General features: G+C 39.8%; 1 protein-coding gene across 10 annotated transcripts in view; it reads right to left on the minus strand.

The window, feature by feature from the left end:
- Nucleotides 1-24,625, minus strand: part of PSIP1 (PC4 and SRSF1 interacting protein 1) — a 65,601-nt gene that overhangs the window by 24,151 nt on the left and 16,825 nt on the right. For 9 of the 10 annotated variants that reach the window (XM_073345460.2, XM_073345455.2, XM_073345456.2 and 6 more), the window contains 7 exons: nt 20,773-20,889; nt 15,931-16,035; nt 13,653-13,715; nt 6,034-6,157; nt 2,378-2,453; nt 819-1,047; nt 30-148 (listed from right to left, as the gene is read on the minus strand). In XM_073345460.2, coding sequence (XP_073201561.2) covers nt 30-148; nt 819-1,047; nt 2,378-2,453; nt 6,034-6,157; nt 13,653-13,715; nt 15,931-16,035; nt 20,773-20,889 — 833 coding nt within the window. The remainder of the gene's footprint in view (nt 1-29; nt 149-818; nt 1,048-2,377; nt 2,454-6,033; nt 6,158-13,652; nt 13,716-15,930; nt 16,036-20,772; nt 20,890-24,625) is intronic. The other variant, XM_073345457.2, reaches the window with a different exon arrangement.

The raw sequence follows: 24,625 nt of genomic DNA on the forward strand, positions 1-24,625 counted from the left end.
AACCACTACATATTAAAGAATATACTCACGGCTCAGATTCTATCGGCTCTTCTTGCTTGCGTTTTCTTTCTCCAACATCTCGCTCATGTTGGCCTTTTAGCATGTTCCTCCTATGAGCACCCTGAAAGTTTCTTCCTCCTTTTTTCTTCTGTTTCATTTAACAGAGTTTAGAGATTGGGTGGGAAGAGAGGAATACTTAGATTACTACAAATCAAAAAAAACGTCAGCAGTTAAAATTTCAGAACTACATCACTACATCTGGTGCTCATTTTCTTCTCTCAGATGGAGCAAATCATCTGTTATCCCACATACAGGGAAAAAAAAAAAAAAAAAAAAAAGAGCCACAAAATCCATACAAGGAATCGAGTCTGAAAGGATCAGAGCATTCTAGCTTTTTTTTCCTTTCAAAATACATCTCACAATACCCTTCGTATGCTCTCAAAAAGCAATTATAGAAAAATCCCCATGCATTCAAGGTTCTATTACACTTGCCTAAATGGAATTTTTTCATATTAAAAGATGCTACTTGCCCAAGGGTAGATTTAAATTAAAGCCACTTAAAAAAATTAGTTAATGCCAAGGATTACTGAAATGGCCTTTTGGAAGAGAGTTCTGCAACTTCTCATTCCATACCATGTCTCTGTATGGGAGTCAGAACACTTAGCTGCAACTGTTAATGCCCAGGATTGAAGACCTGGAATTAGCTTCAGGGCATATCTTCACTAAACCATTGTTTTCAGTGGATGTTTCCCCCAGTTTAGAAGATTAAATAAATCAATAGCCAAGATATAAACTAATCAAAGAAACATATACCTTACCTTATCACCTTCCTGCTCTTCTCCATCCTCTTCAGAATCAGAGGCTGATGTAGAACCCACTTTAGTGGTACTTTTTCTTTTTGGTTCGGTCTCTCTTTTTCCTTCCTTTTTCTCAATATCTTTCCTTGGTTTGTCTTCTTCCTTCTGATTCTCCTCATCTTTTTTCAGCTGTTTTTTTGGTTGTTTTTCTTCTGGTACTTTTTTCTTGGTCTTATCCTCCTCATGAACACTAAAATGCAATAAAAATTAGTTGTCTTTTAGTCAGAGTCCATGCTTAGGCTTTGTAATCCTTATCTATACTGAGTGTTAAATGGAGCCAAGTACTCTCAATAGCCAAAGGAGAAATGAATGTTTACATAAATGGCTTTATTAGAAAGAGTGCTTCATCACTTCATAGTTCATCTTTACAAAAAAATATGTCAATTCCCACTTTCTAAAGGATATCTTCGTAATCAAAAGGGTTTGGGTTTATCCCCTGTTTCTGAATTTACAGAGACAAATAATAGTAATGTTCAGTACTTGGGCCCAGCAAACACTTATGCATGTGCTTAATAGTATGCATACATGTAGACCTACTGGAGTTAGTGCAAGGAGTCAGTGAGACTATTCACGTGCATAAAGTTAAAACATGTGCTTAAGTATTTGTAAGTTTAGGGCTCAGGAGATGTAAACTCCCTCTTCTCAGTTTAACTGACTTAGACCCCAATCCTGCAAACCCTTGCTCCCATGATTAGCTTTAAACATGCAAGCAGTACCAATTACTTCAATGGACTGGCTTACATACTTAATGCTAAAAGAAAAGGAGTACTTGTGGCACCTTAGAGACTAACAAATTTATTTGAGCATAAGCTTTCGTGAGCTACAGCTCACTTCATCGGATGCAATGCTAAGCACATGTATGTTTGCAGTAAATGCTAACCTTTTTAATCAATTACACCAAGACATTTATTTAAGGCACATATCTAATGTAGATGCACATATGTCCTATAAACCTTCTAAAGACAGCTACGTAAGTTTAGAATATACAAATAGTTGACTATTCCTTCAATTATTAGGATGGTTAAGAGCTAGCATGACCCTAATATAGGGTGAAAGGGACGTGTACATAGCACTATCACATTTCAAACAGCACTTCGATTCCATGGTGTTCACTTGTGGGATTCTGGGGGTTTTATTACAAACCTCAATAAAGCAGCTGTAAAAGGCTAGTACAGGTTTTTTGCATGATCCTCCCTGTTTCTTCATCACAAAAATGAATATCTGGTATTAAGATATAAATGTACAGACAAACTTAACAGAAAATAAGGCTCTTTGAAGAAATTTTTCAAATTAGGGAGAAAAAGATTTCTATCATGCCTGAGTCTGAGCTACCTTGTCATTCTTACAGCTGATTTAAGTCTTTAGTAACTGCTTCATCTACCAAAGCAAGCAACCACCTATACCAAGTACCCCACGGAAAACAGTGCTCAGGCACTCAGTGACACAGTTATGCTAGTTTATTGAAAACAGCCATTTGATTTACAATATGTAAAGAGATTATATATTAAAATCCAACTCACATGTCACTTTCTGAAGGACAAGGTGGTTTCACCAATTTGGGTCGTCCTCTTGGTTTTGGAACCTTAGCTTCTGTAGCTAATGTTCACAGAAAGATCAGGTTAGTCTACAGCTTCTACCTGTTTCTTATTTAAAATAGACTATTCTCATAGCAACATCAACTGATAAAACAACAGCAGAGGGCTGGATATTGAATGGGATTGATATGCTGACCTGTGGCCTTTTCAGAGATTAGGTTAATAAATGAAATGGGTGTGGTGGTCTTATCCTGCAGTATAGAAGATGATTTTCCTCATTATAGGCTATCAGCAGGGCTAACTGCTATAGAACCATCAGGATGTTGTAAACAACAGATAAGGTGGGTTGGTAAAGTAATACGGGAGGCTTACACAACATGTACTTGTTATGCATGGCTATTGCCAGAGCCGTCAGTCATACATTTAATGCGAATATCAATTCACAATGTGTGTGACTATAATTATACAGCTATAGATATGTCTTGTGCAATTGTGGAGACTTTGGCACTCACATATGTTTAAGTTACAGAGAATGAATTTTTATAATAGCAAAGTAGTGCAAAATGTCTGTATTATGGAATTTTCAAAACTTCACTTGGGAGACTATTTCATACTGTACTGATCACTGTCAGGAAACTCCATTATCCACCCAGAGCTATACAGCGCACAGTTTTCTTAATTTCACCATATGTTTATAATATGCTAAACAATTTCTCTACCTCTTTGGCACTTCTATCCTAAGTAGTGTAAGATGAAAATATTGTGCACAGTACCACTTTAGATTAAATCTGCAGGAGATGCTAGCCTGCTACCCCCACTGAGCATGTTGCTAGGAAATGTACAGCATTGCTAAACAATACATGCACATGACACACTAATGCCAGGGTATGCTGTGTTGCATATTGCCTAGAGATATGTTCCCCAAAGAAGGCCAGAAGGGTGCATTTAATTCCATCTGGCTTTTATATTCACTCCTTGTATTACTTACATTCTGTGTATAAACGTGAGAGATAATATCTCCTCTTATATGGGTGTTTTAAACATTTTACAATCCATTTTAAGTTGCTAAAATTGTATGTTTTGCTAGGAGAGATTGTGCGGATGACTTAAAAAAATTAATTCGAAGTCAAATATAAACTTCCTAGCTTCCATGCCAAAAAAACTCTAAGATCAGTTAAGCTATGGCTGCATTTAAAAAAAAAAACACACCGAAACAGAACTTATTTACACCTGCTGGCGTTATGAAAACATGAGTATCAGAAGCAACTTATCTGTTGTCCACACTACAGGCTACTATGGTTTACATAATTGCTCAAAAAACTATTTTCTCATGCAGTAGTATTAAACAGTGAATTTTAAAGAGCTTTTACTTACACGTATATTTACACAGTACTTATGACTTTTCACAAATTAAAAACTACAGTACATTACATCTTGCTATTTTCAAAAACAGAGCAGAATTGTTGGCAATATTTTTCATATTACATACATTTCATATATAGTTCTGTTCTCCCTTTCACTTGTTTACCAACTTTTCACAACATTCACTGCTTTCAATCTTCCTCAAAAAAAATCCCTCCAGTCCCTCAATTGTTTTCTTACTCTTCTCTGAGCTCCCTACAGGTTTTCTTGTGTTCAGGTGTCCAGAAATGAATGCTTTATTCCAGGAACATTCTTATCAAAGCTGCACAAAGAAATTACCACCTACATAATGAAAAGATAAAGCTTGTCTGTGAAGGAGACAGAGCTTTCTCAAGGGCTTGCCCAACACCACAGAATGAACTCCCATAGGAACAAAGGACCATCACAAATTTCAACAACTTCTGATCTTAGTACAAGGCACATTTGCTTGACTTTGCTTTCCCTAACATATAGCAATCTGTGTGTGCGTGCACATTATAAAAAAAAATTCAAAATAAAAACCAAACACTTCATTTCATCTACTTCTCCTTTGGGAGAGAAAATGAGAGACCACATTCATGACAGATAATTAGTCACGCTGCCTTAATTCACTACTCAAAGATGCTCAGACACTATGATTATGAGTGTGCTATAACAACCTATACAGAACAGAATTACACATGCAGCGCCCTACTATGTCTGAGATGCTTTTGCACATCACTCTTCCTTATCTCCTAACCTTTATTTTTGATTCCCCATCTTTGGTTTGTTTCAGTTTTGTCTCTGAAAACCTTTACTATAAATATAAATGTATCTTTACTGATGGCAACTGACAAGTCCTAAGTATTCATTCATACTGTTTTATGTATTTTTTTTCAGTTTGGTAATTTATAACATTTAAGATATAATACAAGTGTTCCTTTTTCCAAGCATAATAAAGCCCGGTGAACTTTAATGAAAGGTGAAATATATCTAGCAGCCACAAATATACATGCTTTGATTAATAGCATCAGTGGTTTGAGCATTGGCCTTCTAAACCCAGGGTTGTGAGTTCAATCCTTGAGGGGGTCATTTAGGGATCTGGGGCAAAAATTGGGGATTGGTCCTGCACTGAGCAGGGGGTTGGACTAGATGACATCCTGAGGTCCCTTTCAACCCTGATATTCTATGAATAGGCATATTAAAGAATCTGCAGTAATAACATTAGAAACATTTGCTTGCTGTCCTCTATAATAATACCTATCTCTTATATAGCATTTTTCATAAGTAGCTATTAAAGCACTTCACAATCTTTAGTATATTTATCCTCAGAGTGGCGCATGATATGAAACAATTGTACTATTGCACTGATGGCAAATCATTCCAGGTAGATATTTAGTTTGTTACACGTCTTCTTCTGGAGTCATAGAGACACCAGATCCTGCTCCAAGTGGCACCTCAGTATACCTTATGCTAGTACTCTCACAACTGAACACAGATCCCCAATCTTATTTTTTTTAACTAGCTCATAAGTATGTTTTTGCAACAGGTTTTTAAAGTATCAGGTTTATAATCTTCGTGATAACATATAAATCTTTGTAGCGCTATGCCACATGGCAATAACTAGCTCTTACCATATACTCTATAGACAAGCAGGGTCCTGCAATAGTTATGACATCAACAGCATGGTGAGGGTGATATTTGTATCACAATATAATAAAAATATTAATTCAGAGGACATGTCAGAAAGTTTAATAGTTGAAACTCTTACATGCTGACCACGTCACAGTTTGATATTTGGGACATTCAGCACACAACCCTACAACTAAGCTGTTTTATACTTTGAGGTCACCTTTAGCATTAGGCTAGGTCTACATTAACACTTACGTTGCTCAGTGGCGTGAATATTTCAACCTCTTCCCCCCGCCCCAAGTGACATAAATTATGCTAGCATAAGCGGTAGTGTGCACAGTGCTATGTCGAATGGAGAGCTTCTCCCGCCAACACAGTTTATCACTCTGCTCTTTGGGGGTGGATTACTTATGTCAACGGGAGAGCACTCTCCTTTGAGCCTAGAGTGGATACATGAGAGATCTTACAGCGGTGCAGCTGCACTGGTACAGCTGTATGCTCTAGTGTAGACATAGCCTTAGAGAGCAAATGCGTTGTAATACTTGGTGTCTAGAGAAGTAAATTCTTTCATTCTCCATTTAAAAAAATTAAATGAGAAAAAAATTAAGTCAGACTCATGGTGAAGTTACCTGCTGGTCTTCCTCTTTTAGGGCTTACTTTAGGAGCCACAACTACTGCAGTTGTTGCTGCTGCCACTGTTGTAGCTGTTGCCACTGCTACTGCTGCCTCCTCAGATTCTGCTTGTTTTTCAGACTGTTTTAAAGGATACAATTCATATAATTAAAAATGATAATCTCCCTTCACCCCTGTTCTTCCAACTCCGTCTCAGGGCTTGTTTATAGTTATGGCTAAATTGACACTGCTGCGATCGATGCAGGGGTGTCCATTTAGCGGGTCTGGTGAAGACAAGCTAAGTCAATAGCTGAACACTCTCTGGTCGAGGGCTCTACTCCCCCTCCCCAAGAAGCAGAAGGTAAACTGACACAGCACAGTGTAAACACCGCTGTAAATCGACCTAAGTTATGTAAATGAAGTCAACATAACTTAAGTAGCTAACCTACATCAACTTACAGCTTCCGTGTAGACCAGCCCTCGTTTCTGTGCAGACATAATATATACCCGCCACTCAAAGAAGCTACAAATGCAGAAACTGTTAATGTTATTTCAACTATGACACACATGCACAAACTGGGTATCATGTGAAAACACTTTATTATAAGTTTTAACAATTGAGGCTACACTTAAAATAGTTACCAGACCACGCAACAACCATTTTCAGATTTAAACAAAAGCTACACATGTATGCACACACACAGAACATTAGCCACTGTATCACACATGCTCAGATAATTTCAGAGCAACTGAACTGTTCTGGAAAAAGAAACTAGGCTCAATCTGTAAAAATTAAGTCTTTGAAAGATTATTTACAATATACATTCTTTTACAGTTAAAGACTGCTTTTGGAACTCAGAAGAAAAAATTATGGGTAGGTATCTGAACTTTACCTCTTATTCTTCTCTGAAGTGGGTACCCAGTGCTCTGTGATCCATTACAACTCTGTAATTAATTCTCCCTTAAATGCCTCCCTAGTTCCCCAACAGCCCAAATTGAGAAGATAATCTATAAATTTGGATTAATAAACATCAATGTATCCTGCCTTGATATGGTGAATCTATCTACTTATTAATTATATAAAACAAATGAAAATAAAGATTTATGGCAAAGGAAGATCCTAATATAAGGGAAACCCAGGATTTCTCCATCTCTCTCTGCGCAAATGCCCCATAAAGATAAAAAAGACAAAGGGAATACCCCCTCCAGCTGGAACTTAATGCAAGTTAAGATGCCCTGGATGGAGTCTCAGGGAGCACAAGGAGTCCATTTCAGAGGAAGAAAGTTACAGATAGGTAGGTAGATTTTACTTTTCTCCTTTGTGGAAACCTGGTGCTCTATAATCCATTTACAGCTAGGATGTAATCAGTTGTAAAACAAATCTCCACAAATAGGAAGGAAACTTAAAATAGCAAGAAAACAGAACCAAGAGGAAGAACAACCTCAAATAAGAGTTGTTTGTTCGTTCTAAAGGCCACATGCCTGACTAAGTGAGCCCTCACAGAAGGAAGGAAATCTCTGATGAACAATTTATAGAGCTGAGAAATTCCTCAATGTATCCATCTGGAAATAGTGGATAGGGACGCATTGTAACCTTCTTAGGTCAACCACCTAATCTTAAAATTGTACCTGATTTTCTTCAAAGATTAGTTTTGTGTAAAACAATGGTCAGTCATGACTATATCTAAGTTTGCAACCTATCTCCTTGCATGGAAGGGCTTAAAATACAAGGAAGACGAACACCACAACACAACACCAGAACAGCAGGTCACCTAATGAAACTAATAGGCAGCAGGTTTAAAAAAACATAAGGAAGTACTTCTTCACACAATGCACAACGTGTAGAACTTGTTGCCAGGGGATGTTGTGAAAGCCAGAAGTATAACTGGGTTTTAAAAAGAATTTGATACATTCATGGAGGATAGGTACATTAATTGCTATTAGCCAAGATGGTCAGAGATGCAACCTTATGCTCTGGGTGTCCATAAACAACTGACCTCCAGAAGCTAGCACTGGATGATAGGAGATGGGTAACTCAATAATTGCCTTGTTCTGTTCATTCCTCACTATCAGAAGACATTGGGCTAGATGGACTATTTGTCTGACTCAGTTTAGCCATTCTTATGTTTAAATAAATTGGTTCAAATTTAAACCATAATTTTGGGAGAGAGAAAATTTTGGAGAAGGCCTAAGAATCACATCTGGAAAAAGTTGCATGTAAGGATTCCAGATGAATAAGGCCTTCAAATTTATTAACGCTCCTCACTGATGTAACTACTAATAGAAAAACATTTTAACAGGAAATATGGGGAAGACTCCACCATATATTAAAAAAACAAGTTCAGCGATTATTTGAAACATCAAATACAAATAGACTCCAGATGTTATCTCTGAAGAGATGCAGGTTTAAAGGATTAGGAAGTGTGAGGCTAGAAGTGAAAGGAATATACCACAAAGCTGCTAAACAGTGAGACTTGGACTTTCAGGAAGGTAGGACTCATATCCAATCAAGAGCCCCGTCTAGAAGAAACTCCAGGTTATATAGCTCTGGCTGTCAGAAACAATTGCATTTTTGTTCTTTCAAATGCATCAAGAGTACCACGTTCTCAGAATGGATTTATGGACAGTTTCAAAATATGAGTAATAAGTCTATTCATTCTCTAGAAAGCAAAATATCCCAGGTTCCAGGCCAAGTGCCCCAGGTGCTGTAGGTCTGGGAATTTGAGGGGCTCCTGGACTAGAAGTTCCCCCGAGACCAAGAGGTTCAAGAATGCTCCAAAGACAGCTGCAGGAATCAGAGACACTCTCCGTGTTTAGACCACTTCATTTCTGTTAACTACTTTTGGACTCAATGATTTAGTTTTTATTCTTATGAGTCCAATCACCATGTGTTTAATCATTGGATACAAAGGCTGATTTTCTGCTTAAACATAAAGCATCTAATGATTAAAACCACTTATGTTGCAAGCTCCTTACATAAGGGACTGCACCTAATGAGGGCTTGGAAAGCACCCAGTAGACACTACTGAAAGCATACAGTAGGTAATCTACAAAACTTCCCGCTCCAGTAGCAAGAGAGCTTCCCTTACTTTATTCAGGATTTTTAACTTTACTTTTTTGTTCCAGCCTGAAGTGTCAGTATGCCACAGAAATCCAATTGTTGCTTTTCAAGTAAACAGCAGCTAAATCCAGAGGGAGTCTTAAGAAGAGAAAGTTAGAACCACCTTCTTAAGGGTTTGTAATTCTAGGAAGTTGCTGTGATTAACTTCATGGGACAACCATTTGCCTGACCTAAATGGGGCCTATCTGAGTTTTTTCAGGTGATACAGAAGATAATCTGCTTCCTGATTCTGGAAAGTCCATTACTAAACAGGAAAATTTGGAGAGAAGTGCATCCCCACCATAGAAAAGTTTCTACTTCTGGTCACAGTCATACAAAGTGAATGGAACCACTAGAGCAGTCCCAATCAGAAAAAGAAATTGTGAAACCTTTCCCTGGGCAACTAGAATCATGAATGTCTAATAGAATACCCAGAGGGAGAACACATCCTGTGGAGGTACTAAGGAGCTCCTCTGAAAATAGATGAGGCAGCTGTGGAACTCGAGCAGTGGGAAGTATCTTTACATATTGACAGGTTATATCTCAGATGGGTACCAACAAGTCACCTGTTGTAGGTGGGTCTTCAGAGTTACCAGAAGAGTTGTGAGAAAATGAGGATCATGAGAGAAGCAAACAGTACTACTAGGAACTGGTAATGCAATGTTGCAAAGTGTATGTAGCATTGGCGGTCCAGGCAAACTGGTGCATGGAGATGGGTAGGACAATGAAAATTCTGAGGAAAATTGTTTGAGACATCTCTGTATCAGAAAGGCCTGGGCTCCATGAAGAAATGGGCCTTGCACACTGTTAATCAGCCTAGACAAAACCGGCACTGGCACAAACTAGTCTGTTCTCTTTCATACCAAGAAGACTCTTGAATGAAGATCTAAAAAAGAATTTCTCAGGAAAAAGGAGCAATGTTTTCTGGTGAACTAAGACTGGCAATGCTATCCTTCAGTGCTTTTCTTTTCTTTTTTTAAACTGGTTCAGAGGAAGCATGGGTGACAGGATGGAAGATGATAGGGGAACTTGAAAACTTATGAAAAGACCCTCATGCTTTTGTGAGCCCATCTGTCTGATGTGAGGTTTTTTAGGTTGATTTGGAAGGCTTAAACTTTGGAAGAAAGCTCTGTTCTCAGTCCTCCTTTTTTCTGTCTTCCTCTTTTGGAGGGCTTCTCTGGTCACAATACACAAAGGCATATTACTGAAGACAAACTAACAACCTCAGAAATGACAGAGCATCCTTCAATCTATTGGGCTACATAGCCTCACAGATGTAAAGACACTGCTGCTACAGTTTTTTGCTCCTGACCCAGTTTGCGATCTGCCCCTTTGAAGAGACAGGGAAGTGCCTTTTAAAAACACTGATAGAGACAAGGAATAATAAGGAGCAGAGGAAAACAGAGCTAGTCATAAGCACTCATGACTGAAGCTCCCTGCTTGTGCAGTAATGCTCTTTCAGGTTTAAGCCCTTATTTAAGTAGTTTTACAGCTGTACCACAAAATCGCGCACTCAAAGACTCTATCTATATTGCAGATAAAACGTGTTCTCAACTTCAATTAGCTACATGAGTTAGATAACTTGGATTAAAATAGCAAAGATGACACAAACTACGTTAAAAGCCAAGTTGTTAACAGTTCAAGTTAAAGCCGGAGTTAAAAGCAGAGTTGCCATGTCTTCACTGCTATTATAACCTGAGTTAAGAATATACTTTTTTTTTTGGCGCGCATTGGAGAAATACCCTAAGAAGAGACACTCGCACAGACAACCTTAATTATGCGATATAACTTTTGAGGGCCTGACTTAATACAACCTTAAATACACTTTTAAAAAGTCGGGAATGTAATTTCCCAGGTTTGTTTTTTTCAGGAACAAAAGTTTTATAATAGACAGTATTATACAACTAGTGTTATACTCGACCCGTATAAAGAATAAAAAAATAGAGCATTTGCAGAACTAACTGAAAATATTATTTTCATTACTGTAACCCTTCACTGTCTAAAGTTAGATGGTAAGGAAATTGACAGTGTGTTGTGTGAAGTGCCTACCACATTTTTGGCACTGTAAACATTTTTACCTTCCTGTTCTTGGTTACTCCACACATGCAATAGAGCCGAACTTCTAAAAATCAAATTGGATACAGCTTACACCAGGGGTGGCCAACCTGTGGCTCCGGAGCCGCATGTGGCTCTTCAGAGGTTAATATGTGGCTCTTTGCACAGGAGCTGAAGCTACAGATGCTAACTTTCCAATGTGCCGGGGGATGCTCACTGCTCAACCCCTTGCCCTGCCCCCAACTCTACCCCTTCCTCAAGGCCCCTGCCCTTTCTCCCGAGCATGCTATGCCCTCAATCCTCAGCCTCCCGCCTCGCCTCCTGCACATGTGAAACAGCTGATTGCGGTATGCAGAAGGCATGGGGAGGGAGGAGCTGAGGGCCCGGGGGGGGGACGGGGACAGGCAGGGAAGGGACTGATGGGGGGCTGCTGACATATTACTGTGGCTCTTTGGCAACGTACACTGGTAAATTCTGGCTCCTTCTCAGGCTTAGGTTGGCCACCCCTGGCTTATACTATGCAGAATTAAAGCACAAAACTGCTCAACAACCTGTTTTGAACAGCGAAGTTCAAAATCCTCAATTTACAAAGACTGTAAACATGTCAACAAGCACCTACCGCATAGAACAGACACTCTTTTATGGAATAACTTAAATCTTTAAAAGCATGACAGATCAGTTAATTTGTGAAAGAGAGAGTAGAGAAATGGCACCTACTTACATGAAGCTATTAAGTATTAGCATCAGAACAATCTTTGGTGAAACACAGATGAAGAAAACAGTAAAATAGGGGAGGAGATTTCAGAGAAATTAGTGGCATTCCATCACGTAAGAACAAAAATTGTGAGGCTCAAGTTTTCAACCAGATTGTCAAACCCTTCCTTTTATTGGTGACTGCTCACTGCTCATTGACTTTATCTGGACTATCTGTACAAATAAATGCTCACCAATATGAATTCTAATGACAAAAAACTATATTAATGCATTTAACACAGAGTTAAAGTTGCTTCGTGGTATGTTGTCCCCTTGTAGAACATTGAGTTGAGTAAAACTCATCCTTCTGAAAACCAGGAAATGCAGTTAAGGTTGCCCATACAAACTGAACTCTGTCCTCTTTCAGTAATGCCCAATTAACACACATACTGATATTCTGCCAACCCTGCAGCTGCTGAAACGTACAAGCTCTTCCCCACCTTTTACAATCCATTCACTCTCACTCATAGGATTCCATCTTTCCACTTCACATTATTAAAGGAGCAAAAAAAAAAAGGATTGCCCATGCCCTCTTTCAGCAATGCCTAATATGCACATACTCATGTAAGATCAGGAGGTTCCAGATCCTAGCATACACTCACACACTTAGCCAACTCCCCAGAAAAAATACCATGTATACAATTTAAGACCTAATTCACAGACTTTTACAGCTCCCTTAACACTTATAGGATACCATCTCAACCTACACTTTCACTTAACCATCTTTAAAACATTAGAATTCTTCCACATTCCACCTAATTGTTGACAATATCCTTTGTAATAAAAGCCTTATGCCCTGCTACTAACATAACCTACACAGTTCTGCACAGAAATAATGCCTAATGCATCTTGAAGGTACACATGCATCTCTTCCTTTTCCTCCCATAAGACTAAAAACATCAGTGGCAGTGTGTTCATCAAGGAAAACAGCATCAACACAATCCCTCCAACTACCCACGCAAGCATAAAGTGGCTGCACAGACACCCTCTCATTTATTTTCTCTTTGTTGGCAAGTGTGCACTGTAATTCTTCCAGGGCAAGCAAATATGTGAACACATTCTTCAATACTGTTCACAATTTGGGTTCCCCAAAGACTTAGTTGATCAGTTTTTATCAAAGGTAGTGCATGGCACTCACTGAGAGCATTTAGACATTTTGATTGTTAGCTTTACGCAAAAAAAAGGCCCACTAGAAACTTTCTGAAAAATGGCTGGTACCTCTGGACTTGTATCTCCACAATTCCTGGCTCAAATGACCCCAAATTTGGGTTGCTAACCCTAATCCAGAAGTCATGACGCAACCTTAACCACAGTAGCACTGCCATGCCACTATAATAAAGATGCCACAATGTAGCAAAAGATTAGTCAGTCTCATCTCTCTTGCTTTCTCTGATCTATGTCAATTTCAGAGAGATAATCATATTGAAGACATTTCCTAGTTCTAAAACACTTGAATTTGGTACACTGTTTTTGTGTAAGGTTCCAATGAAAGTGGGCTTTTCTGCACTATGGGATTTACTGGCATTTTCATTGTATTCAAAAGGGATTTATTAAGTGAATGAATGAATTGTTGATATACTGCAGCGCAGTTCTGAATTTATTCAAAAATCAAATGAAGATTAATTGTGATTGGAGTATAATTTGTTGCTGAAAAAATGTGAGAATCAAATAGGAAAGCCACCATCACAAAATGATTGATAAGGTAAAGAAAAGTAAGTATATTGTTACCTTTCTTTTTCTCCCTCTTCTAGCAACTTTAGGAACAGGTACATCATTAGCTTTCACCACACCCTGAAAAAGTAATACTTAGAATGTTAACAAAACATAAGAGTTAGTTTAAGTTATTATGATGCTTGAAGGACAATTTTATCATAGCTTTTAATATATATTTTAGCAAAAGACTATGCACACATGAAGGTATCTGTTATCAAGTATCAGTATTAGGCAATTGAAGTTTCTTTCTAAAACTGTAGTAGAGGATTAAGAATCAGTGACACTTCTTCAAAGAGACAGATAAAGGTATAATAGCTTGTTCTGGACTTTAGTAAATTGCAAATTAAATACTAATTAGTATTTTGTTTAATACATATAGCCATATTTTATTGAACTCATCAAGTCACATCTAGTATATGCAGTTTCTAATGAGTTTGTTTCCCAATGTGTATTAAGTGAGATACATACACTAGCTTAATTAACTTTATCCAATTTGTACAGGTGGCTTGATATTTACTCTAATAATTAAGGGCCAAAGTTTGCGCTCAGATACACGTTCTGAACTCCCAGTGACTTCAAACCAGTTATATAAACATTTAAGCAGAACTTGACCTTATATTTTAAGCCACTCCCGAGACATGGTCAGATGATTATTGTTAGTGACTGCAACAGATTTAGAATATTTGCATTTAGACTTATCAATATATCTTTGTAGTACAGTATTAAATTGTTGACTTTCTTCAGAATTTAGTATTCTCAAACTGTGGTACACATACTACTGCACTTGTTAAGCCAAAAACTTTAAAAAAAAAAAGTCTCAGTTTTAAACCAACAGTCATCACATTATCTGCAGGGAGTCAGAAAATGACCAAGGAACAAAATACAATCTCCTAGCCACTTTCAGCCATAATGGTGAATAACATTTGGCTGACGATGCCAGCACTGTAGTTTTATTTAGCAATGTGTTGTGTCACTGTATTCATTTAGTATACAGCTGGCTTTCTGATATGCCTAGCTTTCAGCTTGTGCTGAGCTGCACAAGTGAGGTGAATATGCAAGGTTTCATACCACACCACCAGAGCTCATTTCTTCTGAAAAGACACACACGATTCACAGTAGCTGCAAAACCTGCAGCCACAAGGAGCCCAGCAGGGGGATCCATGTGCAGTTTGCCCACAACTGCAGCCATCCACAGGCCAGAGCTGCTGAGTAAAAAGAAGCCTCCTGGGGCTAAAGCTGCCTGATGATCAGGAAAAGCCCTGCACTTCCAGTCAAGACCCCTCACCGCTGCCACGGCCCTCTGAACCCCCTCCTGCCCTTTGACACACATGCATCTCTCACATTTCCTCCACGAGCTACTCAAAACATTTTGTATTTTTCTTGATTTAAATTTTGTAAAAAAAAAAAAAAAAAAATTGTAAACAAATAAAAAAGCAAAGTGAACTTCAGCTCGTGTTCAATAATAATCCAGATAAGAATGAGCAGGAACTCTGAATTTAAATTTAACAGGTTAAAAAAATCAAGTTACTGAATATATTTCATCAGTACATCAAAATATATCAAGACCTCATTTATGACATGTTTGTTCCTTGTAATCTGAGCATCACAAAAGACAAATAATAATGGCTGCTTCATTGTGTTTCTTTTTGATGTATTCACTAAAAACGTGAGATGTTTAAAAAGGATGCCATAATTACAGCTGGCCAGGAACTTTTCAATTAAGTGGTTTTTTTGGAAAATATCGATTTGTCCAAACAGAAATTTCGAAAGCAGCTTATGTTTTGATGAAAGTTTTACCAGGAAGATTTCTCAGACCCCCATATGAAATTTCTGGTCAAATCAAGGCCTCAAAACAGCTGACAGCCTAGTGGACTGCAGGAGAACCAGGTTCAAATCCCAAATCAGAAGGAGCGGGAACTTCAACGTGGATGTCCCACATCCCAGGTGAGTGCCCTAGCCATCTGACTACTGGCTATTCTGAAGTGATATATGTGTGAGTCTCTCTCTCTCTCTGTTTTTTTCATGAAGTATTTCAAGAGGTCTTGGTTTCCTTCTGTACTGAAACAAAACTAAACATTAAAACCTCAATTTTTTGTAAAATGGAATTCCTGTTTTCAAAGCAGCACTAGTTACAAATGAATATTTTAGTTTCCTTATTCATTTATTTTACTATAGACTCTGGAAATATTTAAGCCTGTATTAGGGCCTAAAATAAATGTGTATGAAGAAGGAAAAATTTGCATGTAGTATTTCAAACATCTGCTTGAGGCAGAAAGAAAAACATCCCACATACTTCACTACTGGGTTTTTCTGAAGGGACATCTTCTTCCTCTGCAGCATCCATCTCTTTTTCTTCTGTTTCAACTTCAGTGGGTAAATTATCCTGTTTAGCAGATAACTGAATAGAAAAACCAAAGTCGCTAAATTTCACAATTTATATTAACTGAGATCTAAAAGAACCCGACAGGAGATGAACTGCAACAGACTCATTGCTATCAAATTGCTTTCCACCTTTAGTTGAAATAATTTAATAACTGGGTCAGTTTAATCTGTATGTAACAGTCTTCCATTTTTGAAGCATACCCCAAAGCTGTTTGTTAATATTGCTCTCCATCATTCCTTACAGAGGCAGTGGGGAAGGAAGGGGGTGTGGAACAGGGAGAGGCATCTGAGAGAGAGGGGAGGGGAAGGGAAGGGAGTAGTGTGAAAGGGGGATGAGATGGGGAAGAAAAAGGAACAGGGGAACCATGGGGGGGAAGTAGGAGCCAGGCATGCAGCATCCTCTTGGCAGCAGCTGGGACTCCCCCGTTAAGCAGGCCCATCAAACCCTCACTCTGACAAGCCCTACCCTCAGACCCCTGCCAAACCGAGCCCCATCTCCCCACACCCAGATACCCCCCCAACCACCTTCACCTGGATCCCCTGCAGAGTCCCATTGCCCCTGTCCCCAGAACCCCCCCAATGAGCCCCTGTGCATCCAGATCTCCCACTGAGCCACCCACACCCAGATTGCCCCACACAGAAACTTCTCACCCTACACCTGGATCCCCCCACACTAAGATCCTCCACACTTGGATCCTGCTGGACTGAGCCTGCCCGCGCACCCACCCACACCTGGTGCAGAGGGGCAGATCCAGCCCTTGCACTATGTCAGGGTCAGGTGCAGCCTCACTGCTGAGTCCCTGTACTGGGGAAGATGGGAGCTTCAGGGTGATCTCCCACCTCAGTGCAGCCAGTAGCCTGTACTCCCCACTGCCATGCTGGACCCACATTTATTTATTGACAAATAAAATTTGCAGAATTTTAAAATATTGTGCACATAATTTTAATCTTTTTGGTGCATAATTCCCTCAGGAGTATGGATCTGAAAGTGGCCAGCATCAGATTCCTCAGAGGGAAGTGTAAAAATCCCACAGTATGCAGATGTAGGTTAATCTACCACCGACTTTAAGGTCAGGCCTACACTACCACTTATGTCAGCAAAACTTGTGTCGTTCAGGGGTATGAAAAACCCCCCACCCCAGTGACATACGTTTTGCCAGCATAAAAGGTAGTGCGCACAGCGCTATGTCGGTGGGAGAGCTTCTCCTGCAGACATAACTGCCGCCACCCATTGGAGGTCGTTTAGTTGTGTCGCTGGGAGAGCTCTCTCCCATTGGCACAGAGCAGCTACACGAGAGATCTTACAGTGGAGCAGCTGCATTGGTAAAGCTGTGCCACTGTAAGGTCTCTAATGTAGACATAACCTACCTCTCATCTTGAGATAACAGAGACAGGCTTAAGCCCTGAAGCATGAGATTTAGTATCTATATCCTTTCCAAAATTCGTTTTAGCATTAACCATAAGAACTCTGGATATTTCTGTTATCTACCTAAATGTCTAATATCTTTTTGAATCTAAGTTTTTGACCTCAATGACAGCCTGTGGTAATATGCGCGTTAATCAACATACTTGTGTGGGAAAAACTATTTCCTTTCATCAGTTGTGAATTTCCCACCTTTTAATTTAACTCAATTATCCTTTGTTCTTGTGTTATGTGACAGGAAGAACAAGCTCCTGATTTACCTTCTCTATTCTGTTGTATACTTTTATCATGTTCCATTTTATTCATGTCCCTTTTTTAAAGTATGAAATCCCAATCCCAATCTTTTCAATCCCTCTTCATATTAGAGATTTCCATGCATCTAATTGTTCCTGCCCTTCTCTGAGCTGCCTCTAATTCTGCCATATTTTTGAGATGTGGTGACTGGTACTGCACACAGTATGTTTCAGCTTTACACTGAGCAGAGTTCTTCACTGAACAATCCACAATAATGTTCAGGTTCCTTTCCTGAGTTAATACAGCTAAATTTAGAACCTTGTAAGGTGAAAGAGTAGTTTAAGATTTTGCCTCCAGTATGCAACACTACTATGCATTTACTGACACTGAACTTCATTTACCTCCATGTTGCCCAGTCATCTAACTTAAAATTTAGGTCTTTTCAGAGTGCCTCACAGTCCTCTCTGGTCTTTCTAACCTAAGTAACTCAATTACCTCCAAATGTTGCTACCTCACTAGCAATCATTTCCATATTAACAATAATATATTAACCACCACTGGACTTGGAATGTAACTGTGAAAAAAGCAGGTATTAAATTTTTTCCCCCATGATTAAAGCTGACCAGTCCTATTGCTTTCTATCCAATTTTTGATCCATAATACTTTGCTTCTGACCCCCATGACCACTTAATTTCTTTAGTAGTGGCTTGTCAAGGGCCTTTTGAAAGTCTAAAATTATGTCAACCAACTCCTATATCCATTATTTTACTGATTCATTCAACTAATTCTAAACAGATTAGCAAGAGAATTTTCCTTTGTAGAAACCATGCTGTTAGACCCTATAATATCATGATCTTCCACATGTTTTATTATTCTAGTTTTAATTATCATTTCCAGCAATTTGCCAGACACAGGTGTACAATTTACTTCTCTATAAGTTCCACTTCTCTGTAATTCCTCAGGTCACCACCAAAGCTTTTTTTAAAAATAGAGTTACAGCATTTAATACCCTTAAAATCCCTCAAAAATGCAATAGAGATTGCATATTTAAGCTCTTTTAGAACTCCTGAATATATAGTCTGGGCCTCGTGATTTATGATTAATTTATTCCAGCATCTCTGACACTGCAATCTGATAGCATGCCATCATTATTACTAGAAAGAAGCAGGTAACTTCACTACATAGGATGTTGGAAGACGAAAGGAAATAATTTAGCTTCTCAGTAATGTCTCGGTTTTTCTTAATTGCTCCCTTTAAATCCAGAGATTCAGCAGATCACTGCTTCTTTTGCAGGCTTTCTGCTTCCAATATATTTGTGCACAATTACTATTCTTATGAATGTAAATCGGGTACCTACATTGATGTATATGGCCCTAACTATGTAGGTCTGGCCCACAGACCACAATTAAAATTTGGAGCCAGATTCTTATCTAAGTGCATCAAGATCACTCCTACCTGAGGCACATTTGTTAGGTCTTCAACATAAAGGATTTCTACAGTTGCAACTAAACAGTAAAATACATCGGGGTGCTTTTTTTTTTTTTTTTTTAAACGAACAAACAATACTGCTTTTCTCAGACAGCCTGTCTATCCTTTGTTTAATTAGAATTCAGAAGGTGAAATTAAGATTTCAAAATCATTAAAATTATATCTTTAAATTTAGTCATTTCCAGGAATTAAAAATAATTCAGTTGTTACATCAACTATTCCTGCCTAATTTTGTGGTTTTACAATCATTCACCCCACCCCCTCATTTTTTAATTTTATTTTTTTAAAAGGTAACCTCTCCCTTTCTTCCACATGAAACATTCACACAAACAAAGGAGACCAAACTTGACTATACAGGAGTGTGATGGGGTGCCTACTCCACAAGACCTGGAGGAGTTAAAGTGGCTAGGCAGGCTAATTAACTGCCCAGGCTACTCCTGGGCCACTAACTGGAAATGGGCTTAGCTGGGCAGGAACAGGAAGGGCCCAGGAGTTGTCAGCAGCAGGATACTGCAAGGCAGCAGTCTACAATCACTCCCTATGAGGAGGGAGCTTGGGCTACCAAACCCAGAAAGAGGGGGAAACCAGATAGGTCGGAAGAAGCCCAGAAAAACAGCAGCAAGGGGTAGGACCATACAGACCATGGCTGCTTATTATTGGCTGGAACCCAGTGTAGAGGGCATGCCTGGGGTCCCTTGCCAGCCACTGGGAAGTGGCGCAGTGTGTTGGAGAGATCAGCAGACAGCTGGTTTGAACTCCCCAGAAGGGGAGGAATTTAATGACACAGGCGGAGGGCCAAGGCACAAACAGGAAGCTACAGCTCTTTGAGTGACAGAGGGTTGTAGTGTGAAAGAAACAATGGGTAGAGACACGGCCAGAGGAGAGTGGTGCCTGGCAAGAGCTAATCCCCAGAGCTGCCAGGAGGAGGCGCCACGTGCAGTGAGTGGATCCCGTGACAAGGGGATACAACAAAACTGACTACACAAGTGATGTCAAATCCACAAAGTAAATGAAGTAGAAAACACTAATAGTTTTCCTCCTCAATCTTAGACATTATTTATAGCAGCAATTAAAAAAATAGAGATTTCAGAAAGAAAAGTGAAGTGTATCCCTCTAAAAATCTAGTCAGTCAACTTGCGTCATTTATACTCTTATCCTTACATGCCAAAAATGAAGCCTCATCTATACTAGAAACTATACTATATTACTGAGAGTAACATTGATACAAAGTAAATTGATATAAGAAAGAGTTTAGTCAGTCTATACTCACCCACATTAGGGGTTTGCACTGGTTTAACTAGACAAACTTTTTAAACAGACATAGGTCTTGACAATCATTTCTCCTTCCACTTATCTGATATGTATTTCCAATATCTGACTTGTTTAAGTGTATATTATTTTTAAAAAATTAAGTCTTTGTAGTTGTAAGAAATTGTTTCAAATTTATATATAACGGCTTAATAGATAATAGTAATTACATAAGGACAAATTTCTGTTTTCAGGAATGAACACTGACGACAGTCACAACACCTATGCACTGTTCATTTAAACTAAATATGTAAGATTTCCAATACAGATACCAAACAGTTAATTTACATAGTCACTTACTTTGGGGACTGTAGACTTTCTCCTTTTGGTTCCTACTTTTTCTTCACTTCCCTCAGTAGGCTCTTGACAGCTTTCTTCAACAGTCTCTTTATCGGTGTTGTTAACAGTTGGATGCGACTTTAAGACAAAAACATTACCACATTTATGAAGTCAAATAATTTACTGAAGTAATGAATAATAATTACATTAAAGTTGCACGGTTGGGTTTAAAATTAAAAATCAAATTTTCTTTACCTGTATTATAAGTGATTTTTTTTTAATTTAGTTTTTTCCACTATAGCCGATTTTAAAATTTCTCTCAACTGAGACAATGAAAATAACATTCAAATTTAACGTTCACAGTTCCCATGCACTACCAGTAAGTTGTGTTTAGACAACAAGCATTGCAAGGGAAGATTTACTTAAAAAGTTTCCATTAACATTTGATTAAAGACTGGAAAACTTTTGAGCCACGTACAACTGAGTAATATCCTTAGCACACCAAAACTCAATTCCACCATAATGTAACATTTCCTATCCCCTACTGAACACAAAGCATACTCCAGAAGCATTTCCTTGCACATCCCTATATGTGTGATTGTGCCATTTAGTAATCCTCAACCGATGCAAGAAACTGACAACCATTATTTAAAACTTCTTGGGCTATATGAAGGGGCATTAGATAAAAGTTTGTAGTTTGGCTACAACCTGATCCACTTCTAAGACTGGCTATCAATAGTAGATGAATTATAAGCTAATGATTATTTTCAGGAAAAGCATATGGATCAAAAATATTCTTTGATGCAATGAAGGTGGAAAGGATAGCACTAGAACTATGGAAATAAACAGAGAAGGGAAAATCACGTACCTTTAATTCTGCTTCTCTATAGATAATATTGTGCATAAGTCTCACTCCTAGGACTTATATCCTCTGTACAAGGATAGAATGCCCCTCTTAATTTTTTTCCCTCTTGAGGGAAGTGGTTTTGGATTAGAGCCCAAAGCCTCCATACTAGCAGCTGGAAGCTATCCCCAGCAAAGTATAAATGCTGCCCTCTGAACATTCAAGCCAGTTCCTTCAGTTGTAGCAGAGTAACAAAACTCTGCTATAGTTAAGGTTAAGACTGGCTTTCTGCTTAAAACTCAGCTCTGTGCTCTAAAATCCTATGGTTGCTTAGATTGCCTTGAAATTTACTGTGCCTCAAAGGAGGTGTGGGATTGATCAAACCAGGGCTCAGACCACTGCACCATGGTCTCAAATGCTCGAAGTTACCCCCAACAGAATTTGTGGTCCTTTGAGGGAAACCAAGTTACAATGATATTCCAAAAAAGAGTTTCTCTCTCCACTTTAGGTGCTTGTGAAGACTCACGGGCCTGTTTGTAGGATCAATAGATTAATCTGAGCACATTCAGACAAAGGCTAACTAACTGGAAAATTAACCTTTTAATTACAGGACCTGGGAGGCTCTGAGGGAATAGCATAATCCTTGAATCCAAATACCACCCCACGCACACAGCTCAAATCCAGCCTAACGCAGAAATCTGAAGTAAAAAAGCAGGCATAATGCTCCAATCTACCTCTAGCAAAGGGGATTTTAAAGGTGGAGGGAGAGGGATGTGATTTGAGTACAGCAGAAAAGTCAGAAAACCTTGAACCTATTGTTTGAAAATACACTACACAAGAAAATTGTCACTGGGGAGGGTGATGAGCAGTGAAAAGTAGGTGTGAATAGGAGGAGAGGGTTTGGGGGAGGTCATGGTGACTAGAGGAAAGGTGAGAGACACTGGGAAGAGGGATATGGGAGTGAATGACAGGAGGACTGGGGGAGAACAGGGGCAAGGGAGCCTGTCAGCTCCACTTTCCCCTTGTGTGTGTGCACCACAACCTGAGGCCCCTACTCATCTATGGTGGTCTGCCCTCCCTCATGTGAGCCAGGTTCTGGAGGTAGCTTTTCTGTGGGTGTCTGAGCCATGCTCCTTAATCCCTTCCTGTGATCCAGGGGTAACTGCTGACATAGCGGAGTGAGAGCCCTGCTAACCGCCCACAAAGGGAAGTGAGAGCCCTGCTCCCTGCCTTCAATGTGTGCCTGCCAGGATCTGGGGGTCCCTGCCCATTTATGGGAGTCTGACACCCACATCCCTGTTCCCCTCTCATGACAGCCAGGTGGCAGAGCTTGCCTTTGATGGTGTCTGAGCCCCTCTCCCTACCCCCCTGTGAGCTGTAGAAGCCCTACCCTATCCCCACTGCTGAAACTGAGGTGAGGAGCTGAGAATGGGCGTTTGACACACATCAGAAACTTTCCAGTACTGAGGTGTGGGGAAGGGAACATTCACTGACTTTTGATGCAGTTCAAACTTCTCAGAGCTATTATTTCATGCTGTATTCATCTCCAGTGGGTATTCTCTTTCATCTGAGAACATATCATTGAAATTAATGAGCCAATTAAAACCTCTCTGAGACTTCAGGTTTTAAAGTTTGAAACCTACTCTGGCAGAAATCTGAGAATGAACTGTAAACTACAGGGAAAAATCTACTTCCTCACAGTTTGTTTGTGGTTTGTTTTTTAAATGAGTACAGAAAAATATTCTGAAAGTGCTGAAACTTTTTGAAAAGAAAATAAATTACACGAGTGGTCACTGGGAGGCAAGGAGTTATTGGAGTACAGTATTAGGTGGTAATAAGGGAAAAAGGGGTTTGGTCTGCAGCAAGGGATGAGGGATAAATGGGAATAGGTGTAGGGGAAGGAAGAAGATACGAGGGATTGGGAAATATAAGGGCTAGTAGAGGAAGTTGGGGGTTTATGAATGGAAAGGCCTGTCACCCCTGAATTCTCCTCTTCTACGTATGTGCTAGGATCTAGTGGAGCCCTACCCTTTGCAGGGGTCTGATTCTTCTCCCCCTCTTGATGCAGCAGTTCTCCTCCAGGGGTCTGCGGCCCACTAGGGATCTGAGTGCTGTTTCAGGGGCTTGGCCAAGCAAGGCCGATCAGAGTCCCGAAGGGGCTGGAGCCCCTGTGCCCCGGCAGAAGATGCCATGTTGGGCTGAAGCCCAGCACTCCCCAGCCCTATGGGATGAAAGCCCTGAGCTACCTCCCCCTCCCCACCTCAAGGGGCAGAAGCCTTGAGCTCCCTTGCTCATCGGGCTCCCAAGGCTCTTTCCCAGACCTGCAGGGCAGAAGCTCTCTCTCCTCCACACAGCTGAAGCATGTTGGGGGGGCCTCTGAAAGATAAAGGTTGAGACCTCATCTTGATGTGTTTGAGCCCTTCTCTGCCATGAGCCTGAATGGGGGAGGGGGGAGGAAGGGGGAGACGCAAAAATTTAAACATCTAGAAATCCAGAAAAAAAAATTAAGATACACATCACCTCAAAGTGGGGACTGCCGGGGGGGGAGAGCTTGGAGTGGACCCAGTGGACCTGGGGCATGGCTAGGAAAGCCTGGCTGAAGCAAGGGCAGGAGTCCCAGCTCGAGGTGAGTGGTAGGAATGAAGGGTCCATCTGAATATGCAGGTTCGGCTACATAACCAAGGTAGCATGCAGCCCTCCAATAAGCCATGGCCTGTGATGTGTGTGCAGAAGCAGAAAGAAGGGAGCAAAATCTTACACTGTTTCTACAGTGCCAATTAATGGCTTAATACAGGGGTTCTCAAACCGGGGGTTGTGAGGTTTGTATGTGGGGGTCGTGAGCTGTCAGCCTCCACCCCAAACCCTGCTTCGCCTCCAGCATTTATAATAGTGTTAAATATATATATAAAAAATTGTTTTTCATTTATAAGGAGGGGGTGCATTCAGAGGCTTGCTGTGTGAAAGGGGTCACCAATAAAAAAGTTTGAGAACCACTGGCTTAATGGGATGGGAAGGGGAGTGAGGAGCTGG

Source organism: Lepidochelys kempii, chromosome 5 (assembly GCF_965140285.1).
Source record: "Lepidochelys kempii isolate rLepKem1 chromosome 5, rLepKem1.hap1, whole genome shotgun sequence".
In the NCBI taxonomy this organism is placed as follows: Eukaryota; Metazoa; Chordata; order Testudines; family Cheloniidae; genus Lepidochelys; species Lepidochelys kempii.